The 22,693-nt window shown below is 39.6% G+C and overlaps 1 protein-coding gene across 1 annotated transcript in view; it reads right to left on the bottom strand.

The window, feature by feature from the left end:
* Positions 1-22,693, bottom strand: part of IDUA (alpha-L-iduronidase) — a 287,029-nt gene that overhangs the window by 29,197 nt on the left and 235,139 nt on the right. The window contains exon 7 of the mRNA XM_053703291.1: positions 18,265-18,444. Within this exon, the coding sequence (XP_053559266.1) occupies positions 18,265-18,444 (180 nt within the window). The remainder of the gene's footprint in view (positions 1-18,264; positions 18,445-22,693) is intronic.

Here is a 22,693-nt window from a genome sequence, read left to right as displayed (position 1 = left end):
CAGAAGCTGTGGAACAGATACAGCCTCTCAAGTGTGACAGCCTTGCCGCGGTGTTCGGACAGGGACCTGAGTGTAAAAAGGCAAGCAGTGTAACTTGTTAACACTGATTGCCCTGGAGCTGTTAGATAGACAGTCTGGATAGTTTCGTAGAAAAACTTTCCCTGCATCTCCAGACTCTAACGTTCATCAATACTCTCACTGAGAGGTTTATATGATTACTTAAAACTCCAGTCCTTTCTTGAAGCGAACATACCCATTTAAGGACTATCTGAATCTTCTGATACTTCTCTGCCATCCTCCTCTAGTGACGAAAGGCAAGAATGACTGGGGATGGGGGAAGTGGGAGGGATATTTAAGCCTTTGGCTGGGGTGTCTTTGCCTCCTCCTGGTGGCTAGTTGTTGTATTTCCCAACAGTAAGGAATGTTGTTGTGTACTCTCCCTGCCTTATGGAAAGAAAAATTAAATGCGGCTCTGAAGTTTCTCCACAGAAGACTGGTCTGAAACAAGTTTGGATAAGGAATCACACCACAAGGCGGCAGCTCCTGCAACACACACTATTCCAACAGGAGATAATCTGTGTGAAGGAACAACTTTCTGAGAAAAACTCTAACGATCCATGGGATCTTTGAAGGAAGTGCTATACACTAATGGAATGGTAGTATGCTTAGCAAGCATAGAAATTGCACTATCAACCTCTGGGATAGACTTCCAAAGCTCCATATTCTTTGTAGGTAAAGGATACATATTTTTAAAGTTTACGGACAGGGCAAAAGGGATACTAGGCTTATCCCATTTCCTGGAAATAATTTCAGAAACTAACTCTGGAACTGGAAAAACCTCAGGAGATTTTGGAAAAGGATTAAAAATTTAAGACAAGCTGAGTAACGGACTTTTCTTCAGCAGACTGTTTGTCCGATAATCTCAAAGTTTGAAGGACCACACCTAATAAGGAACGTAAATGATCAACCTTGATCATGAAATAATTATATGCATCTGAATCAGCAATAGACTCAGAATTCTCTGAGGACATGTTACCATCTGAAGAACAGTCTGATTGTTCAGATGACGAGTCCTGCAAAACATTTGGTATCTTCCTATACTGAGTAAGAGCCTGAGCAACTGCAATTTCCTCTGATCTCATAGAATCTATTGATTTGCATTTACTCTTACTTGATGGCTTCATAGTTGCCAAGACCTCAGTAACAATAGGTAGTAAATTATTTTTAAATTCTGGAGAAAAATCTATTGGAACTCCTTGTATAAAATACACAGGATTAGGACAAATAGCTTTAGGGTGACATACTGACCAGAGTTCATTACATGACTTACACCCAGGTACTACAGGTACTCCCTATCTTCGCTAGAGAACAAACTGGAACAGTCTTACAAAGGAGACACACAACTTGTTAAAAATTATGTTCAGTGGATCTCCCCTCCAATGGATCTGCTGGGGTAGATGTATTTGGATCCATGGCAATAGTGACACAGATACAAAGGTAAAATGTAGAAGCAGAAATAAAGTGTAACTTCTTAGCACTATAAGTTGTATGGGAATGACTATTAGCATAAATAGTGTAAATGCCCCCTCAGTAAGGTAATATGTGTGTATTAAAAAACTACAAGAGAAGTAAATTGAGTAAATGAAAGCCCACATTCTCTTGGTGCTTAAGATACTCCCCCTCCCCTGACCAAGACAGTAAAGTGCAGCCATGATCACAAATCTGAGGCTGGTAATAGCTGCTGCATAAGAGAAGAGTGCTCAAAGCTGAAAAGGTGGGAAGGAAGCTAATCCCTTCGCTGACACAGCACACCTCCTACACACACACACTCCCACAGAGCAGGGACCCCTGCATGCTGAACTGGACAATGTAATAAAACATAAAAGTCAAAGAGTGAGCTAGGGACAGGTCCCAGTGACACCTGTGGAAGGCTTGTGACTGAAATCCCATAGGGAAACACTGTGTAACTACCCAGTACTCCTATACCCCTTAATTCAAGGATTGTTGAAAAGGAGGAGTAAACGAGTCTCACATATATCTGAACACCCCTGTCCACATAGAATCTGGGGCACCTCAACTCTTCATCTACTCTTGGGAATCAAAGAATAAACTGAGTTGTGCATGGGGGTGGGAAGCTTTAAAGCCCTTGGCGTTTTGGGTATCTGTGCCTCCTCCTAGTGGCAGGAATTCAATCCCACATGTCAAGGCTCGTCGAATCTCACCACCTTATAAAAGAAACAGCATACATAGGTTATCATGCATCTGACCCTGTGCTCCTTGACATTTTTGGGAAATATATTATTTATGTATTCAATATATATGCCTTTAAGGCTTTTGATATGCATCCACCATGTGTGAGAAAGTTGACCATAACTGCATTTAAGAATAATTTTAAGAATTTGCACAAGACTCCTGGTGTGTGCCCACCAACTTGAAGGAGAAAAGGTGAAATATTGGAGCTCCGTCAGCTGGTGACTGCTGGTTCCAGCATGCTATATTTGCACTGAATGGCAGTGGCTACAAAATTATGAGTTATTTTCACCTATCACTTGTGTATCTTTGGTGGAATTATGCTATGTGTCACCCTCTTCCCTGTTTCTTTTTGAATTATGCAAGATTAAAGGGACAGTCTACACCAGAATATTTATTGTTTTAAAATATAGATAATCCCTTTATTACCCATTCCCTAGTTTTGCATAACCAACACAGTTATAATAATACACGTTTTACCTCTGTGATTACCTTGTATCTAAACCTCTGCAGACTGAGTCTCAGTGCTTTCTACAGACTTGCATTTTAGCCAATCAGTGCTGGCTCCTACGAACTCTATGTGCGTGAGCACAGTGATATCTATATGAAACACATGAACTAACACCCTCTAGTGGTGAAAAACTGTCAAAATGCCCTGAGATGAGAGGCGGCCTTCAAGGGCTTAGAAATTAGCATATGAACCTCCTAGGTTTATCTTTCAACTAAGAATACCAAGAGAACAAAGCAAAATTGGTGATAGATGTAAATTTGAAAATTGTTTAAAATTACATGCCCTATCTGAATTATGAAAGTTTGTTTTGGACTAGACTGTCTCTTTAATGTTGACTTTCCTATGCCTTTAATCTCTTGTATTGCTCTTTTACCTCTCTCAAGGACAGCCTTGCAATTCATTTTAGGAAAGCTGAATTTATATATGAGGTTTGGGGGATACAGCACCCCCAGCAACCTCCTAGAACCGTCACCAGTCCCAAACCTATATTAAGGGGAGATTATTTGTGTACTGCCTCATAAACACATGTTCTGTATTTTCCCGTTACCCTTTTAACATTTTGGAACAGCTGACATAACATTATTATTGGGGAATCCTTATTCGCCATTCCACACGGGGATAATAAAACATATTTTGATATTGTAGAGTGCACCATTGCCTAAATATTGTGTTTTTATGTGTGGTATTTTATCTTAACCTATTAAAAGTTAAGTTAATATTTCCTATCAATCACATATAACATTATAGTGTTGTTGAGTGCTATTCAAGTACACACTTTCCAGTGTTAACTGGATAACTGTAAATACTAGTTTCTTTAGTGTACAGCACCTTTTCCTTCCTAATATAATCTGGTAACAGATAAGATTACTATATGCATGAATTTATATTATAAATGTAGGAAACAACACTTGTAGTGCCATCGTTTCTTCTCTTTTTTACACACCTGCCCCTTTGTAACTAATGTTATAAAGCAAAATGCATCTTTATGAATCTGCTCCTTCATACTGCTGGGTACAATTACAGTAGCAGATTACTACTCACCATGTTATTGTTTGCCCTCCTGTATCTGCAGCTCTCTTTAATGGTGTTCTCTTATTTTAACTCACTACAGAATCCAGTTGGTAAACCTCTGCATCGTGTAGCTCCCGTATTGTTGCATCCTGTGGTAGGAGCAGTGCACTCTCACAGATCTGCTTTTTGACAGCTTTACCTCATATCAGTTTAGCTTATATAATAGAGAGAGAAAGAGTTACATTTTTGCAGTTTTTAGCACCGTTTAAAAGTTACATAACAAATATAAGCTCCAATATGGTGGCACAGTGTTCTCCCTAGGACATTTTTAGCGGGTGCACCACACGGATGATTTTTCTGACCACCAGGCTAAAATGTTAGCCAATATTAAGCTAAAATTAGCCAGTATTAAAAAAATATATTTTTATTGCACAAGTTATCATTAAAGTGTCAGTAAATTTTGGTGTGTAAAGTTTAAAATCTCTCTCTCTATTATTGTAATCGCTAATCTTTTGTAATCTTTTCAATAAATTGTTTAAAAATAAAGTTATAACACGTTAAAATACCAAAAATCAACGTTCTCAAAGCCCTCACTCGCCGCCCAGCTCCTGATGTGGGAGTATTCCCCCCCCCCCAAAAAAAAAAAAGTTAATCCCATAGGAAGGGGTCGACCAGCCTACGTTCCTCCTATTCAAGCTCGTTCACAAGCTTATGCCAGTCAAGTGATTTTCGCCAACAATTGCAAACTGCACATGCCCTTAATGGCAAATAATGGTAAAAACTGACTGTATTGCCTGTGCAGCCTGATAATGTGCATGCTCCGTAGGCCCCCAGCTATGCCTGTCAATCAAAGATTGCACTTTTGGACAGACAAGGAGCAGCGCGACCGATAAACAGGGGATTGGCTACAAGAAGGCGCTTGCAAAAAAAAAAAATAGAGCAGCAGTTATGGGCGGCCTGCGTATACTTCCTCAATTTAAGTTTAGCTACCTGTTTTAGATATGTTAGAAATATTTAATTATTAAGAAATTACACTAGATTGTCTTAGATACATAAGGCATTTAGGAAAATGCTATGAAAAATCCTAAGTTTACTGTCCCTTTAAATACATTAATGTTGGGGGGGCGGAGCTAACTGCCGTGCAGCTCAGTCGCACTTCTCAGGAGCTCCGGACATTTAGATTTGAGAAAGTGCTTAAATTTAAGATTCTGGCAGCCTAACTTTCAAAAAATTGTGAGATATCCTCTCGAGAAATTTGCAAGGTGTCCCCTGCCTGATTTAAAGAAAAGGAGCGCTGCCGCAGCGGGGAGGAAAATCCTGCTTACACCATACCAGGGCACTTGTGACTGGCAGGCATCAACATTCCAAGCTGGGAAGCACCGGATTGAGGGGAGAACACCAGGAGCACCCTCCGGTGAGTAGAAAGTGACTATTGGGGCCAGCTAAGATGGTTAGCACTTGCACACAAACACTAGCCTGGTTTGGCGCGAAGCGTGGCCATTTTACCGCGAATACAGAATAACTAACCACCGGAGGTAAAACACACACGCTGGCAAGCCAAACATACCCTATAAAGCAGTGACACACGACAATAGCCCCACACAACAGTCTTGAGGGCCATCTGGGACACTTGGAGTAGCTCTGAGGCCCTGGTAGGGGGCGGATTCCTCCAGAGACAATCAGTTAGGCCCATATAAGCAGCAAGGCCTGATCAGAGCATAATCTAATTCTTGAGCCCCGGGCCTAGCCTGCTACTTTCTCTACACAAAACGGGCGTCACATAAGCAACACAGAACTCCTGTCAGTGACAGCATTGGGCCAAGCAAGGTCTGAGGAGAGAGAAATTAAGTTTCCTGATAATAAAACTACTGAAGTATAACCCACAACCTAGGGGGAGGTTTTTCTTGCTGCCCCATGTACCACACATACCAATAACCTGGAAATTGTGGGGAAAACTTGAAAACCCAACACTGTGCTACAACATAATAAGGCACTAGCCAATTCCCAGACAAGGAATCCCACACATATTAGAGTTTATACAGACCACAGACTCAAATCTAAAGATATCTAAACAGTGGGAAAATATATTTGATTTAAGGATTCCTTAGAACCTCAAACTGTGGGAGGCAGTCTGCTGAGGAAACACTTCCAAAACACCTAAGACTCACTCCTTCCAACATTGAACATATTATTGAACTGCCTATTAAGGGGAGGAACTGAATATAGAGTCAAATTTTGCCACAGCAATATGTAATCTCTAGGAATAAAGAGAGGGGATATCTACCTCTACATATGCTTCTAAAGAGACGCAGCAGAGCACAAATTACTAATTAGATGAAGAGGGTCCACTAACGTATACCTTTGTATTATCTAAAACTGCCTTAGCCCTCTTGATATATTAACACTGCCAGGGTTATCTCACTGCCTCTGGGGCTGCTCCTTCCTATATTCTTAAGATAGTGCAGGCGGAAACATTACCCTTCCTCAAGATCTCAATATCAACCATACATAATAGCAGTAACTACTGATATACTACAGTAATGGCTACAAGAAGAGGTGGGAAGGGAGAGAAAAACACAAACCCTAGCACCCCAAACACAGTATCTTCCTTCTTAAAGCAACCCACCCCTCCAAACCTACTAGAGACATGGAGGAAGGAAATGATTCAGATCAAACCTTAACACCAACCTCCGTAGATCAACCACCTATCACTAGGGCAGACCTACAATCTCTTGTATCTAAAAAAGACCTAGCGGATAATTTTGAAAAGTTATGGGGGAAGATAGATGCCATACACACCTCGATGACGTCTAGCCTAGCTGAAATTAAATCTGACCTCACTGATATGGGAAACAGGATTGACATATTAGAAGACCAGAAGGATGCAATGGTGGAAAATGTAGATGAAATAACACAAACAGTCTCCAGCCAACAACAGCTCCTACAGGAAATACAAGACAAAATGGAAGATTTGGAGAACAGGGGCAGACGAAACAACATTAGGCTGAAGGGGATCCCAGAGGATGTCACTACTACTGATATTCCAGCATACATAGCGCAGCTCTTCAGTCAAATAACAGGATCACCTCCTGATTACACATTCCATGTGGAAAGGGCGCACAGAGCTCTCAAAGCTAAAACCAAAAACGGATTACCCCCAAGGGATATAATAGTCAAAATGACCTTCTTCCCCGACAAAGAAAAAACACTGCTGGCCGCCAGGAAAAATCAACATTTAAATTTCAGGGAAATGTAGTACAGTTCTTTCAGGACCTGAGACTACGCACCCTACTACGAAGAGGCTCGTTGAGACCCTTAACTAGTATTCTACGCAAACAACAGATTCCGTATAGATGGGGGTTCCCCTTTGCCCTAAACATTCTCAAAGACTCAAAAACAATAACCATCAAGGATCAAGCAGACATCCCGGAGGTGTGTGGGTTATTAGGCTTGGACCCTCCGGCCCTTCCGGAGCATGAGCCAACAACATCACGGATGGGCAGTTCGGCAGCTGCTGGTCCCCAACTAACCTGGCAGAAAGTCAGCCACAAGAGGCAAAAAATAAGTGAAACCAGAGACAAGGTATCGTGAATTATCTTCTCTTTTATTTCTCCTTACTTTCAATCGTCAGGAGACAGGAGATAAAAAACTCAAAGTGGTCATCTACAATTAAGAAACTTTATAATTCAGTTACCGCCAACTATGCCGAGGGAATGATCCCTATTGCTTGCCTGAGTTGGGTGGGTTTGGGGTCCTTCTACAGATAGACATCACTCTTATCATCAATAACCCTGGCGGGTTGTAAGGAGGACATGTTCTGTAATAGTTCTCAGTATGTTGACATTCTGAAGAGGTGGATGGTCACCTCCTCATAGTTCAAGGTTTAGTGGATACCACTCGACCCCTAAGACATTCTCAAACAATGTTAAAGCATCCCCCTGTTGGGGACCAGTTATATGTTGATTGTTTAATTTACTGTTGTTTACTCCCTCCTCCCCTTTCCCCCTCCTTAGGCGATTCCTCCGAGATACCGGCTCACAGACTGCAGCCCACCACATCAGACCAGAAGTTTTGGGGTAAGATGATTTATTTCACAAACTGTAAACACATATACATACAAGCTATCCCAAACAATAGCGCGCACCACTATAGATATCTATGAACACCAGGATTAGACTGATCTCTCATAATGTACGGGGTCTCAACACAGACACTAAACGTAGATTAGCAATGAACCAATATAGAGCACTGGACGCTAACCTGGTGTTCTTACAGGAAACTCATTTCCTCAAGGATAAGCTACCAAAATATTGAACTAAACAGTTCAATACACACTATCATGCCACAGCACCCAATAAGACCCGTGGAGTGTCTATCCTAATCCACTCCTCAGTGGGCTTCATTCACAACAGCACACTAGCTGACCCTGAAGGTAGATATTTGATAGTGAGGGGACGCATTCTGGACAACGAGGTCACCCTATGTAATGTTTATGCCCCCAATGATAATCAGCATACATTCTTTGCCCATGTTGCCCATCTCCTAACAGAGTGGTCACAAACTAAAATTCTTTTAGCAGGAGACTTTAACATAACAATGACCCCTATTCAACCCTCACACACTAAGACAATGACTCCCAAACACCATAGACACAACCGCATTGTCAAGGCTATACAGGACGCATTTATGCCACATACTCTTAGAGACACTTGGAACACACTATACGGTACAACAACCGACACTACCTTTTACTCAGCCACACACAATTCCTACATTAGACTTGACTATATCTATCTAAGCCAAGTATTACAACCTATGCTACAGAACTCGAGAATACACACATGCGTGTGGTCGGACCATTCTATAATTGCAGTCGACTTAGAGGGGTTAAGGGATACCAACAGAAGTAGGACATGGACATATGACAATACCCTGTTAAGACACGACCAAGATAGCAAGGACTTGCTACGGGCGATGACAGAATTCTGGACCATTAACACCGGCTCTACCACAAATCCAATATACTCATGGGCGGCCCATAAAGCAGTAGTTAGGGGACTGCTGATCCAACTCAAAGCCAAAACTAACAAGAAATATAGAATCCACATAGATCAACTCCATAAAGAGATCGAAACATTAGAGAGACAACACAAATTGACTAAAAGCCCAGCGGTGTTAAAAATCCTCCAGGACAAAAAACAATCCCTAGCAATAATATTAAACTCACAAGCAGCAAGAGCAGCGCTGCGACTTAAATCGCACTATTTTATCTACGCTAATAAGCCAGACAGATATATGGCACACAAGATTAGGGAAAGATACAAGGCATCGGCCATACCTTCAATAGAGACAGAGAGGGGGGTCTTAACTTCCCATCCCCAGGAGATAGTGGATACCTTTGCTAGCTTTTATAGTAAACTTTATGATGGGAAAAAGGTGACACAAAACACAACGACAGTGACCCGAACAGAGAAATTTTTGAATGACTGCAAACTGACTTCACTCACGACAGAACACAGAAAAGCCCTTGATGCCCCGATAACTCCTGAGGAGGTCTCGAGAGCTATTAAGGATTTAAAACCAGGAAAGGCAGCGGGCCCCGACGGTTTCCCGGGGGAATACGATAAACTCTTAAAGAATACACTTGTCCCCCACTTGACCAAGCTCTGCAACTTCATCCTGGAGGGTAACCCTATCCCACAGGACCTATTGAATGCGAAGATAGTAGTTATCCCCAAACCAGATAAGGATCATAAAAAATTTCAAAACTATCGCCCCATCTCGCTAATCAACCAGGACCTCAAGATTTTTACCAAAATCTTGGCCAATCGTCTTAAACCAATCATGCCACACTTGGTCCACCCCGATCAAGTAGGGTTTATACAGAATAGGGAAGCCCCAGATAATATAAGACGAGTGATTAATTTGGTCCATTATCTGGAAAGTATGCAAGCGCCTTCTCTGATCCTGTCACTGGATGCGGAGAAGGCGTTTGACAGAATTGACTGGAAATATATGTTTGCGGTCATGGGGAAATTGGGCTTTGGCGATACATTTATGACTGCCCTACAGGCAATATATTCGAACCCACGGGCTCAGGTAACTGCGGGGGGGTATAGATCCACTCTTTTCCCCATACTGAACGGGACAAGACAGGGGTGCCCTCTGTCGCCCCTACTGTTTGCCCTTTGCATTGAGCCACTGGCAGCCAAGATTCGGGCTCACGCAGACATCTCAGGAATCCGAGTGGCCCAATCTGAATACAAAATAACTTTATTTGCGGATGATATCCTGCTCACCATTATCAATCCACTCATCTCACTTCCTAATTTACATATGGTACTAAACAACTTCTCAGATATCTCGGGGTATAAAATAAATATCGAGAAGAGCAAACTCCTCCCGGTGGCCATTCCCCCACACACCCGGAAAATAATTTAACTTAATTTTGAGTTTAGATGGGCTACAAAAACCATTAGATATCTGGGTATCAATCTCCCAACACAGATGCAATTGCTATATAAATATAATTACACCCCACTTCTCACTCAGTTTAGAAAAGATCTTTTGAAGTGGAGGCTGTGTGGTTTCTCCTGGATGGGAAGGCGAGCATTAGTTAAAATGAACCTGCTCCCACGCATCTTATACCTCTTCAGAGCCCTCCCCATTAAACTTGTTAACACAGACATTATTAAAATGCAAACCGAAATACTAACTTTTATAAGAGGGCCAAAATTGGCTAGAATAGCGAAACAAGTAGTCTGCAGGAGCAGAGGAGCGGGGGGAGTGGGAGCTCCGGACCTTCTGGAATACTATAGGGCCGTGAGACTAGCCCAAGAATCCTGTATTCTGAGGAGGTCGGAGGAGGCTACATGGGTATTTTTGGAGAGGGATTTAGGGGGGTGGGAGGAAACAGATTCAATTCCATGGGAACTCTCATCACACTCTGGTAGGACACATACTAAGACATATACTTCAGACTTGACCATGAAAACTTGGACACAGGCACTTAAAAGAACAGACTTATTTCCTGAGTCCTCCTTACTGACACCAATTAGATGCTTTCTATCGGGTGACTCTCGTATATTGGTTGCTAAGTGGGAGAACAAGGGACTCTATAGAGTGGCGGATGTGGTACAGAGGGGACAGTTACTTCCCTTCACCCAACTGCAGTCAAAACTTACACCTATAAAATTACACTGGCACCTATACCTTCAATTACGCTCCTCCTTGCACTCTTTCTTGTCAAAATCAAAGGGTGGACGATCCACGGTATTAGAGGCATGTGGCGCGGGTCCTATCAGGGTTAAACATAATATTTCTAGAATATACATAGCACTACAAACACCCCCAAACAGGACTAAATCCACGGTTATAGGGGCATGGGAGAAATACCTGAATATGAGTAAAGAGATACAGGAATGGGAGGAAATGATACAAGGAGGTGACAAAGGCCTAATTAGTATGGACCTAAAAGAAAATGTCATGAAAACTATATTCATATGGTATTTGACCCCAATAAGGACAGCTCATATGCAACCGAATGGCAGTAACTTATGCTATAGAGGATGCAGTGAATTAGGGTCCTATAAACACATGTGGTGGGACTGTAGAGAGATTCAGGGGATCTGGCAGAACCTATCCGCCCTGATTAGCTGATTATTGGAGGAAGAGGTCACACTTACCATTCAACAGGCATTGCTACACAAACATATAGACAAATTCCATAGATATCTTAATACATTTATTAGAATCCTTTGTACAGTGACAAGGATTTGCATTGCAAAATATTGGAAGGTGGGATCACCCTCATGGTCGGAAATATACAATAAAATAAGCTACACCTACACTATGTATGAAACAGATGGCTAGCTCTGACTCCTAAACATTACACCTAGACAATACACGTGAGGCTCGGAGGATCGCCGGGAGTGGGGACACTCTCTTTTCCCCCCTCTCCCCCTTCCCTTCCTTCCCCTTCCCTCCCCCTGTCCTCCCTGGGCCCTAATTACTTGAAAGGAGATCTAGGAAAAGTTATTTATTTTTATCTAAAAATTTATTTGATCACTACTATAGATAAGAAATTTCCAGCCTGTACTACTCTTTTTGGGTTTATCATTAGATAAAGAGTTCACGTGATAATATTTTTGTTACAACCTTCCTGGAGTAGAGTCCCGTAACAGATGACCAACATGTAGAATCTGAAACTTGATTTCTTTTGCAGGATCCTCTGCAATCTGAGTTGTTTCTCTGGGACATGTGAAGTACATTAAGTTATATAGAAGGTATCGGGGGGAATATTATTTGGATATGTTAAAATTGTAACTTCCTAATATTCTAAAATATGTCTCATTGAAATATTGGCTGGAAAAACCCTGTTTTTTTTTTGTTTTTTCCTTGTGTATTGTAATTGAACTAATAATTTGTTAATAAAAAATATTTAAACATAAATACATTAATGTTAAATTATGAAATTAATTTGTGCTTTAGATAGCAGAAAATGATATAATAGTAGAACATCAATCAGCATTTTGGCACTATTTAACATCAGAAAGAGGAGGTTCTTTTTGCTTATGTCTCTTATTTTACGCAGTCCATGAAATAGTAAGATATGTGATCTGTTAGGAATCTGAATTCCAAGTTTGGCATTCATGGCCTCCAAGATCTCCAACCAGAATTGATATAGTTCACTGCACCCCCACCAAATGTGTTATAGTGTACCCTCCTCTCTGCAACCTCTCCAGCATTTGCCGTCTGTATTTTTGAATATAGCTTTTAATTTGTGTGGAGTGTGATACCATCTGGCTAGATATTTATAATTCGTCTCCTGGATTTTAGCAGAGATGGAGGTTTTGGTGTGGTTTAGGAATATTTTGTTCCTGTCTTTATCTGATATGTGTTCTCCTAACTCTAGTTTCCATTTGTGAAAATAGGTGGGTGGAGGGTTTCCTGCTTGATTTAATAATAATCCATATGTCAGGGAAATTAGATGCTTGGGGAGTGGGTTCATTATGCATAAGTGTTTGTAGTTCGTTGGTGGTCTGATAAAGTGTTTTCTCTGTGTGTGAGTTTCTATATAGTGTTTAAGTTGTTTGTGAAAAAAAAACAGTTGAATGCTTTGTCCAATTCTTTCAGTTCAGTTAATGTTTTTAATTTAGAGCTTGAGATTACTTAATGACCGAAAACTGTGCTATGTGCATACCAATTGGCTTTTTGTAGTAGGCATAAAGAGTGGAATGTCTGGGTTTTGGATGTAGGGAGTTAGCGGTGAATGTGCAGAAGATATATGTGGGTGTGTAGCTAAGATTTTGTGCCACTGATGGTAGAATTCTATTAGGATTGGGTAATCTTTTATTATCGCTTGTTTGGCTTTTTGAGGGTAGCCATCCCAACATTTTCTACACTAAGGATTTCCCTACTTAATTGTACCCATATTTTATCCTCGGAGTTCATGCACCATTCGGCTTGTTGTTGTAATGTTATAGCTTTTTTATAGAGATCTACATTTGGTAGTCCTAAACCACCTTTCTCCTTGGGTAAGTATAGTGCGTTCCTATTGACTCTAGGTCTTGTGTCTCTCCAGATATATTTATCTATCTCAGCTTGTAGTCTTTTAATATAAGTATGGTGAAGTGGAATTGGTAAAGTCTTAAGATAATAAAGAATCATGTGTAATATGGTCATTTTTATTACTCCTTATTTTTCTAAGATGAAAGATCTCCAACAATTGAGTCAAAAAGTTGTTTGAAATTAGTGTCAAATAGTGTAGAGAGTGATGTTGTAATGTAGATCCCTAAATATTTTAATTTGTGAGTTTGAACTGAGAGTGGGCAGTTTATGAGAGCTTGCTGTAAATCGTCATCTGGTGTGGAGATATTTAGTAATTCCGATTTAGTCAAATTTAGTGGGAAATTGGATATTTCTATGTAATTAGTAAATTTGTAAGGGTGGCCGGTAGTGATGTATGAGGGGATGATAATGTTAGAAGAATGTTGTCTGCGTACATAGCTAATTTGTATTCCGACTTACCTACTGAGATCCCTGATATTAGATTAATGTTTCAAATTTTTTTGTGCTAAGACCTCTACTGAGAGAGCAAACAGCAAAGGTGACAGAGGACATCCCTGCCTTGTTTCATTGCATATTTGAAACGGGTTAAACAATGTTCCGTTTACTTTTACTTGGGCAGAAGGTGAGGAGTATAGGGAGAAAATAGTATTAATAAATTTGGGTCCATATTTCATGTGAGACAGGGTGGCCCTGAGAAAATCCCAGTCCACCCTGTCAAAAGCTTTTTCAGCATCTGTTGAGATTAGAAGCATCGGGATGTTGTTGCTTTGGGCGTATGAAATTAGTTGGATAACTTTTGTAGTGTTATCTCAGACTTCGCGTCCCACTTGATCTGGAGATATTTATTTTGGTAGGAATTTATTGAGACGTTTGGCTAGTATCTTGGCAAACATTTTAAATCTATATTCAGTAGAGAGATAGGCCTAAAGTTTTCTGGTCTATTTGGTAATGTCCCTGGTTTGGGGAGGACAGTAATGTAAGCAGAAAGCATAGATGGAGGAAAGCTATTTAAATTTCTAAAGAGTTGAATAGTGTTGCTAGGTGTGAGGCTAATGTTGGAGCATATAATTTATAATATTTAGCACTGAAACCATCTGGGCCTGGGCTTTTACCTCCCTGGAGATCTTTAATTGCAGAGAGAACTTATTCAACGGAGAAGGCCTCATCTAAAGTCAGAGCTTCCTCTGTTTGTAGTGTTGGGAGTTGATCGTCCTAAAAGTATGTTGATATCTTTTGAAGTTTTGGATCTTGTGATGCAGTTAGGTCTGCATGAGTATGGTTCTCTCTGCCAGTCACACTATGTACATGAGTTTTAAATTGTTTACGTTTGATAGCCCTAGCTAGAACTTCCTTGTTTTGTCACTATGTTCATAGTATAGTTGTTTCAGACGGAGTGCATTTCTTTGTTGTTCTTCTTCGAGCAGCCATTTAATTTCTTTTCTAGCCTGTGTGAGGTTTGCAAGGTTTTCTTTGTGTGTGGGGTCTCTTTTATGTAAATGTTCTAATTTTTTAACCGTAGCTAACAAGGTGTTATATTTTTCTCTGTGTTGGCGAGTTAATTTTGTGTTCTGTTTAAGGAATTCTCCTCTGAGAACACATTTGTGCCCCTCCCAGATGGTTGTATGAGCCAGATCAGGAGTGGTATTTAATAAGAAGTATTCCCCTAGTATTTTCTCGATATCCTGTTTAATAAAGGGATTGTCTATTAGGAGGTCATCTAATCTCCATAGGAATGGTCTATCTGGTATTGATGACCATGCTATCTTGCAACGAATTGGGGCATGATCTGACCATGTAATTTGAAAGACTTCTGCTGATATGATGGAGGCTAAACTGATTTGGTGTAGTAAAAAATAATCAATGCGGAAATAGTTCTGGTGGGGGTGTGAGTAAAATGTAAAATTCTGCACAGCTGGGATCCAGAAATCATGGACTGCTAACTCTGTTAGTCTATTAGTGCAGTGTTTTGTTACTTTTTTTGATACGGTTGATATACCTCTGGAGGTGTCTAACATGGGGTCCAGAGGAATATTGAGGTCACCTCCAATCACTAAAGCCCCCTTTCTGAGATCAAGGATTTTGTTTGATACATCTTTAATAAAAGTGTGTTGATGTGTATTAGGTGCATAGACGTTGACTAATGTCACAATTTTGCCGTGTAAAGAACCGGTTAGAATCAGATATCTACCATCCAAGTCTCTATCTACCTGTATCAGTTGGAAAGGGATTGAATGCTTTATAACAATTCCTATGCCATTTCTTTTTGTAGGGCCTGAGGCAAAGTATGCTACTGGGTATTTGGTGTTAGTCCATTTTGGTTCATGACCTCTTTTAAAGTGGGTTTCTTGCAAGAAAGCCACATCCCCCTGTAGTTTAGTAAGTTCTCTTATCACCATAGATCTCTTTTCTGGGACATTTAGGCCCTTGGTGTTAACGGAAGGTAAAATTTATATGATGTTTAGTGGCAGCCATTATGCGTGTACGTCTTATTGAAAGAGGGTAGAGAAGAAAAAAAAAAGAAAAAAAATGTAATAGGGAAGGAGGGATGAATATAACAATAAGGAGGATTAGGAGTAGGTGGTAATGGAGTGTCCTCCACTTAGGGGGAAAGGGGGTTTAGAGTGTAATTGCTCTTTGTCAAAATGAGAACCAACCAGCAAAAATTAAGTTTTTCAGTCAAGCAACAGTACTGTGCAAAATATAGGGTAATACCAAGCATGTATGTGGAGTATAAGGTTTACTCTTTCAGTAAGGGTAATGTGTCAGTGGTTGGAATAAAATTGGGAAATAAACTGTGAAGGATGTATCCTCACCTCTGTTCCATTGAAAGCTAGGTATTGGATGTTGGGTAGTATCTTGGTGTGGCTTGTGGTGGGTGAGGGAGTAGGAGTATGAGGCATGTGGCATGATAGGGAGATAATAAATCATGTCAGCAAAGTAATACATATTGCTAAGTATACATCAAAAACCTCTATATATTCTGGACAACAACCAATAACATTTGAGTTGTAGGCAGATAATTTGTCATTGAACATATAACTAAATACTGTAAATAACATTTCAAACTGTAAAAAACATTCAAGAAAAAACATATAAGGATAATCCATTATCTGTTATTCTCTAGTTTAACCTCAAGTTGTTAGTCATACTATAACTTTATGTTTTCTTGAGGGAACACAGAATTGCAGTTACTCTATCTAACAAAACTTTATAGTAAAGAAAAATAACAAAGTCTAATTATCCACAGCAGCAGTGTCCTCTGTTTTCTGGTAGTAGTTGTACTAGTAGTACCCACTTTAGATCAAATATTCTTGTGCTGATGTAGTGTTAGGTTCATTTGAGAGTTGGTGAGGTCTCATTTCTTAAGAAGGGGTGTGTATTTTTAGGAGAAGAGTATTACTTATAAAAGCGTTATCCAAATATGGATTATTTGCTATATTTGATGCTGATTGTGGGCATTTATTGCAATTTAGCTTATGTGTTCTGCTATAAAGACTTTTCCCCCTTTAGTACAGTACCTTTTAAGGAAATGCCTTCAATATTTCTGTGGAAGCCATTTTGCAGCGTTTCTTTCTAGTTGCGCTGATGATTTTGCCTCTGATCCAGGGACTATTAGCCTCACTGAACTGCCCAGGTCTTGTAGTGATCTGAACGGCTTTTTTTGGGTGTTTTCGACGCTTTACGCTGCAGTAGCAGTTGCGCCGTGTGGTCTGTGCCGTTGCGGCTGGTAATGAGGGCTTTGCAGGTGCAGAGTTGTTCAGGCTGGCTTGTGGAGGTTGCTGATGGAGACCCGATCAGCTCAGCTAGGTGTATGGGGTAATTGGTGTAGGAAGCCACCCTTTTATTGTTGGAAGCTGAGGTGAGGCCTAGGAGCTAATTCTCTATGCGTCCATTATCCAGTACGGACAGGCTCCGCCCCCAAAATATTTATATTTTCATGTCAGGTTAGCGCACTTGAGAATATGCAATTGGGTTGCAGTAGGGTGTTAGTTTTTTTTTCCCACTTTTCACGCTCATAGACATTGATGTCTTCGGGGAATACGTTAACGCGGTCGCAATATTCTAACTTCACTCAAACTAAAACTTTTTACTTTCAATTTGTAATACCAGCGCTATCCAATGTGTGCAGAAAGCTTAATTCTAGTGGAGTTAATATAAGAGCGGAAATTCTAAATAGCACGCCACTTGTAATCTGGGCCAGAATGTTTAATATCTATGTACTTAATATGTGATTTTTCGTTGTAAACAGGTTACTGGGTGATTTATGGAACAATCAATATTATACTAAGCACCATAATAAACAGACACTCTTGGATAGTATGGAAAAGACGGCCCAGCTTGTGGCACAGTATAGGGATGTCCAGTGAAGAGGGAGTGGCCTGCTCGGACTTACCTGCTCTTGGCAACTAATAGCCAGGTAACTAAAGAGCATAAATTCAGCTTCCTGTCATATTCTGCTCCCCCTTTGTGAGCAGCAGCAGCTGTTACGGCAGTCATGTGACCTTATAGGAATCTGGGTGTGCAGCAAGGAGCTTGGGAGGGCAATGCTAAACACAGAGGATGGTGAAGATTGGTTCCCTTGTGATGTCAGTTATACAAGTAGCTAGCGAGTACTAGAAGCAGAGCAGTTTGAAGAGACCCAAGCCTCCTCTACAACGCTTGTGGAACATTAGGGGCTTTACTCTACTAAAATTATGGGTTCAGCCCTTGTAAGCGCTCAGTGATGCCCATGAGTTCACTGGAGACATTTATGCTCCTTTAATCTGATTAAGATCTTAATTATGGTCAAGAGTAAAATTCTGGCAAAGAGGCAGCAGGATCATAACGTTAGAATGTGGCACATAAACACGTCAATTTTATCTATAAAAAACAGCCAAAAGTAGCCAAACAGAAACAACCCACATGAAGTCTAAGTAACATACCTTTACTACCATAGCTGCATAAGTGACATCTCCTCTCCAAGACTGTGGGTTGGACCATCCCACTAGAGGATCTGCCTCATCATTATATATTGGAAGCGATTTAAATTGTGGGAAGCGTCCTTGAATTTCATGCACAGTGTCAATTTCTTGCTCTAATATGCGAAGAGAGCTTCCTCCACCCTATGAATTAAAGACAATTAGACTGAAGAAATCATACAAACAACAATTTAATTGTTTTAAGGGACATGAAACCCCAAAAAAATGTCTTTATGATTTAGATAAAGCATAACATTTTAAATAAATTTCAGATTTACTTCAATTATCTTATTTGTTAATTTCTCTTGGTATTCTCTGTTGAAAAGCATACCTGCTAGCTGCTGATTGGTGGCTGCACATTTATGCCTCATTTCAGTGGTTTACTGATATATTCAGCTAAACGCCAGTAGTGCTTTGCTGCTCCTTCAACAAAGGATACCAAGAGAATAAAGCAAATGTAATAATAGAATAAAACTGGAAAGTCGTTTAACCCCTTAATGACCACGGCACTTTTCCATTTTCTGTCCGTTTGGGACCAAGGCTATTTTTACATTTCTGCTGTATTTGTGTTTAGCTGTAATTTTCCTCTTACTCATTTACTGTACCCACACATATTATATACCGTTTTCCCGCCATTAAATGGACTTTCTAAAGATACCATTATTTTCATCATATCTTATAATTTACTATAAAAAAATATATAAAATATGAGGAAAAAATGGAAAAAAAACACACTTTTTCTAACTTTGACCCCCAAAATCTGTTACACATCTACAACCACCAAAAAACACCCATTCTAAATAGTTTCTAAATTTTGTCCTGAGTTTAGAAATACTCAATGTTTACATGTTCTTTGCTTTTTTTGCAAGTTATAGGGCAATAAGTACAAGTAGCACGTTGCTATTTCAAAACCACTTTTTTTCAAAATTAGCGCTAATTACTTTGGGACATTGATATCTTTCAGGAATCCCTTGATCCCTTGACATGTATATATTTTTTTTTAGAAGACATCCCAAAGTATTGATCTAGGCCCATTTTGGTATATTTTATGCCACCATTTCACTGCTAAATGCGATCAAATAAAAAAAATCGTTCACTTTTTCACAATTTTTTTCACAAACTTTAGGTTTCTCACTGAAATTATTTACAAACAACTTGTGCAATTATGGCATAAATGGTTGTAAATGCTTCTCTGGGATTTCAGAAATAGCAGACATACAGTGGATATAAAAAGTCTACACACCCCTTTTAAAATGTCAGGTTTCTGTGATGTAAAAAAATGAGACAAAGATAAATCATTTCAGAACTTTTTCCACCTTTAATGTGACCTATAAACTGTACAACTCAATTGAAAAACAAACTGAAATCTTTTAGGTAAAGGGAAATAAAAATAAAAACTAAAATAATATGGTTGCATAAGTGTGAACACCCTTTAATAACTGGGGATGTAGCTGTGTTCAGAATTAAGCAATCACAATTAAAATCATAGTTTTTACCACAACTGATATACAGTGGCACCACTGCGGCAGCCTTTTCTATGATTGCAGTAAGTCACTAATATTCAGTTAATGTTTCTGTGCTTATAATAGCAGGTGCTGTGCAGTTACGTAATCTATTGAACCAACAGAGAGGAAGAGACCTCTCTAAGAGACTGCACGTACAGCACTCTATGCCTGGACTTATAGTGGAGAAATTGGGAATTTAAAATATAACTTTTATTAAATGTATTAAAATAAAACACTCAATTTAAAAAAAAACTAATAGTGGTAGGCCACTTCCTTAATCCTCTGTAAGCCTTTGATATGTATTAAGTGCTTGGAAGGAAGTTGTTTAGGTAGGGAGTTATAAGTGAGACCTCTTGATTCAGTAGTATCACTGATAATATAGGGTTAATCTTTATGTGTCAAATACACATATGTTTGGCTATTCAAATAAGTTGTAGATTTGTGCTTGTTGGATTTAGGTTAAATATAAGTGATGTTCAGTAACCTCAGATATATACCTACAAAGTACAGTTGGAAAATACCCTATGTATGATGAATAACACTTCTGTTAAATCTTATTGTGGAGTATAGTTGATATAGATATTCAGACTTGATCTGGTTTCACGTGATAGTATATAAACCTGTATTGTTCTGGTTATGTCTTGGAACATTCAAATGGCTATTATATATCTCATTTGATCAACTTATTTCCACCGTTTTGTAGGTTTATTATCAACATAAATTATTACCAACTCAGTGAGGTTTTATACAGTGTTAATAAAGAAGTATAATTTTGATTTATTTATACTAGCTAGTCGTACGTCTACTATACCAGTTATCTTATGTTGGCATTGGGATTGTTACCCTGTTGTCTTAGCGTCACAATCCCCTATATAATTCTAGTAGTTGTGTTATTATTATATAGGGGTTATATGTGTACCTTTCATTAGATCAAATCCCAATGCTAATACTGTATACTTGTGAGTAGCTTAGTACAATTCTTGCACCTAATGTCTCAACCAGTATGAGTGTGCTGAATAATTGTAACTATTAAATTAATAAGCTACACCACCTGTTACATTTGGCTGTTTGTTTTTCAGTAATAGAGGAACAAACTTCTGTTGTAAATATGTAGCCGCAATATTGTGCCACTATTTGTGATATTATATTATGTTTGCCCCTCTTGCTGTAATGTTTTGTGTATCTTGTGTTCTCTCATATAGTAATTTGATCTTTTTGTGTGATTCAGTGTCACACTAGGAATGCAGTATTGTGCTTTGTGTACATTACTTTAGAACCGGATACTTGTTTTCCTGATTTAATTTGTTATGAGCCAAAAGTAAACTAGTTTTATCAAATTAGGTATATATGCACCTTCAGCTGGACTAATATAGCTGTGGCGCTATTGAGGTACTAACTGGAAGGTATTTTATATAGTAGCAGAAGTTAGATAGATGCACCGGTAAACTACAGCTATCTGGCTATGCGTCTAACTAAGCTAGTAATTCCCCCAATATAATATTGTGAGGTTGCCACTTAAGAACGCTTAATAAATAGCCAATTGCGAGTAACCCTCTGTTATGTCCAAATAGTTTTAAGGTCAAAGTTATAACTGAAATAAACAGTCCTAATAGTGACTGTTTGTCTTATATTTAAGCTAGATGCGTAATACAAATTTAGTCCCACCTAAACAGGCCAACAACTATCGGTAAAGTTTTAAAAAATATATAGAGCTCCCATCAGCTCTATAACCCCCTGACCGGTTTCGCCCGTATCGGGCTTTTTCAAAGGCCTTTTTCAAAGAACTGGCTGCCAAGAGGCCTACAGTAACATTAAAGGAGCTGCAGGAGTATCTGGCAAGTACTGGCTGTGTGGTACATGTGACAACAATCGCCCGTATTCTTCATATGTCTGGGCTATGGGGTAGAGTGGCAAGACGGAAGCCTTTTCTTACAAAAAAGAACATCCAAGCCCGGCTAAATTTTGCAAAAACACATCTGAGGTTTCCCAAAAGCATGTTGCAAAAGGTGTTCTGGTCTGATGAAACCAAAGTTGAACTTTTTGGCCATAATTCCAAAAGATATGTTTGGCACAAAAACAACACTGCATATCACCAAAAGAACACCATACCCACAGTGAAGCATGGTGGTGTAAGCATCATGCTTTGGGGCTGTTTTTCTTCAGCTTGAACTGGGGCCTTAGTCAAGGTAGAGGGAATAATGAACAGTTCCAAATACCAGACAATATTGGCACAAAACCTTCAGGCTTCTGCTAGAAAGCTGAACATGAAGAGGAACTTCATCTTTCAGCATGACAACGACCCAAATCATACATCCAAATTAACAAAGGAATGGCTTCACCAGAAGAAGATTAAAGTTTTGGGATGGCCCAGCCAGAGCCCAGACCTGAATCCAATTCAAAATCTGTGGGGTGATCTGAAGAGGGCTGTGCACAGGAGATGCCCTCGCATTCTGACAGATTTAGAGTGTTTTTGCAAAGAAGAGCGGGCAAATCTTGCCAAGTCAAGATGTGCCATGCTGAAAAACTCATACCCAAAAAGACTGAGTGCTGTAATAAAATCAAAAGGTGCTTCAATAAAGTATTAGTTTAAGGGCGTTCACACTTATGCAACCATATTATTTTAGTTTTTTATTTTTATTTCCTTTTACCTACAAGATTTCAGTTTGTTTTTCAATTGAGTTGTACACCAACCAACGATACTGGCCATCGATGTCCGATGCAGAGAGGGCCAGAGAGTGACTCTCTCTGCATTGGAGGGGTAAGAAATGTTATTGCAGGATGCCTCGATATCAAAGCATCACTGCAATAACTGGAAAGCAGCTGGAAGCGATCAGGATCGCTTCCACTGCTTTCCAAGACCAACGAGGTACGCCGTACGTCTTCGGTCA

This window comes from Bombina bombina, chromosome 2, assembly GCF_027579735.1.
Source record: "Bombina bombina isolate aBomBom1 chromosome 2, aBomBom1.pri, whole genome shotgun sequence".
NCBI lineage: Eukaryota > Metazoa > Chordata > Amphibia > Anura > Bombinatoridae > Bombina > Bombina bombina.
The sequence above is the reverse complement of the archived record's forward strand: the minus strand, read 5'-3'. Positions and strand labels throughout refer to the sequence as shown.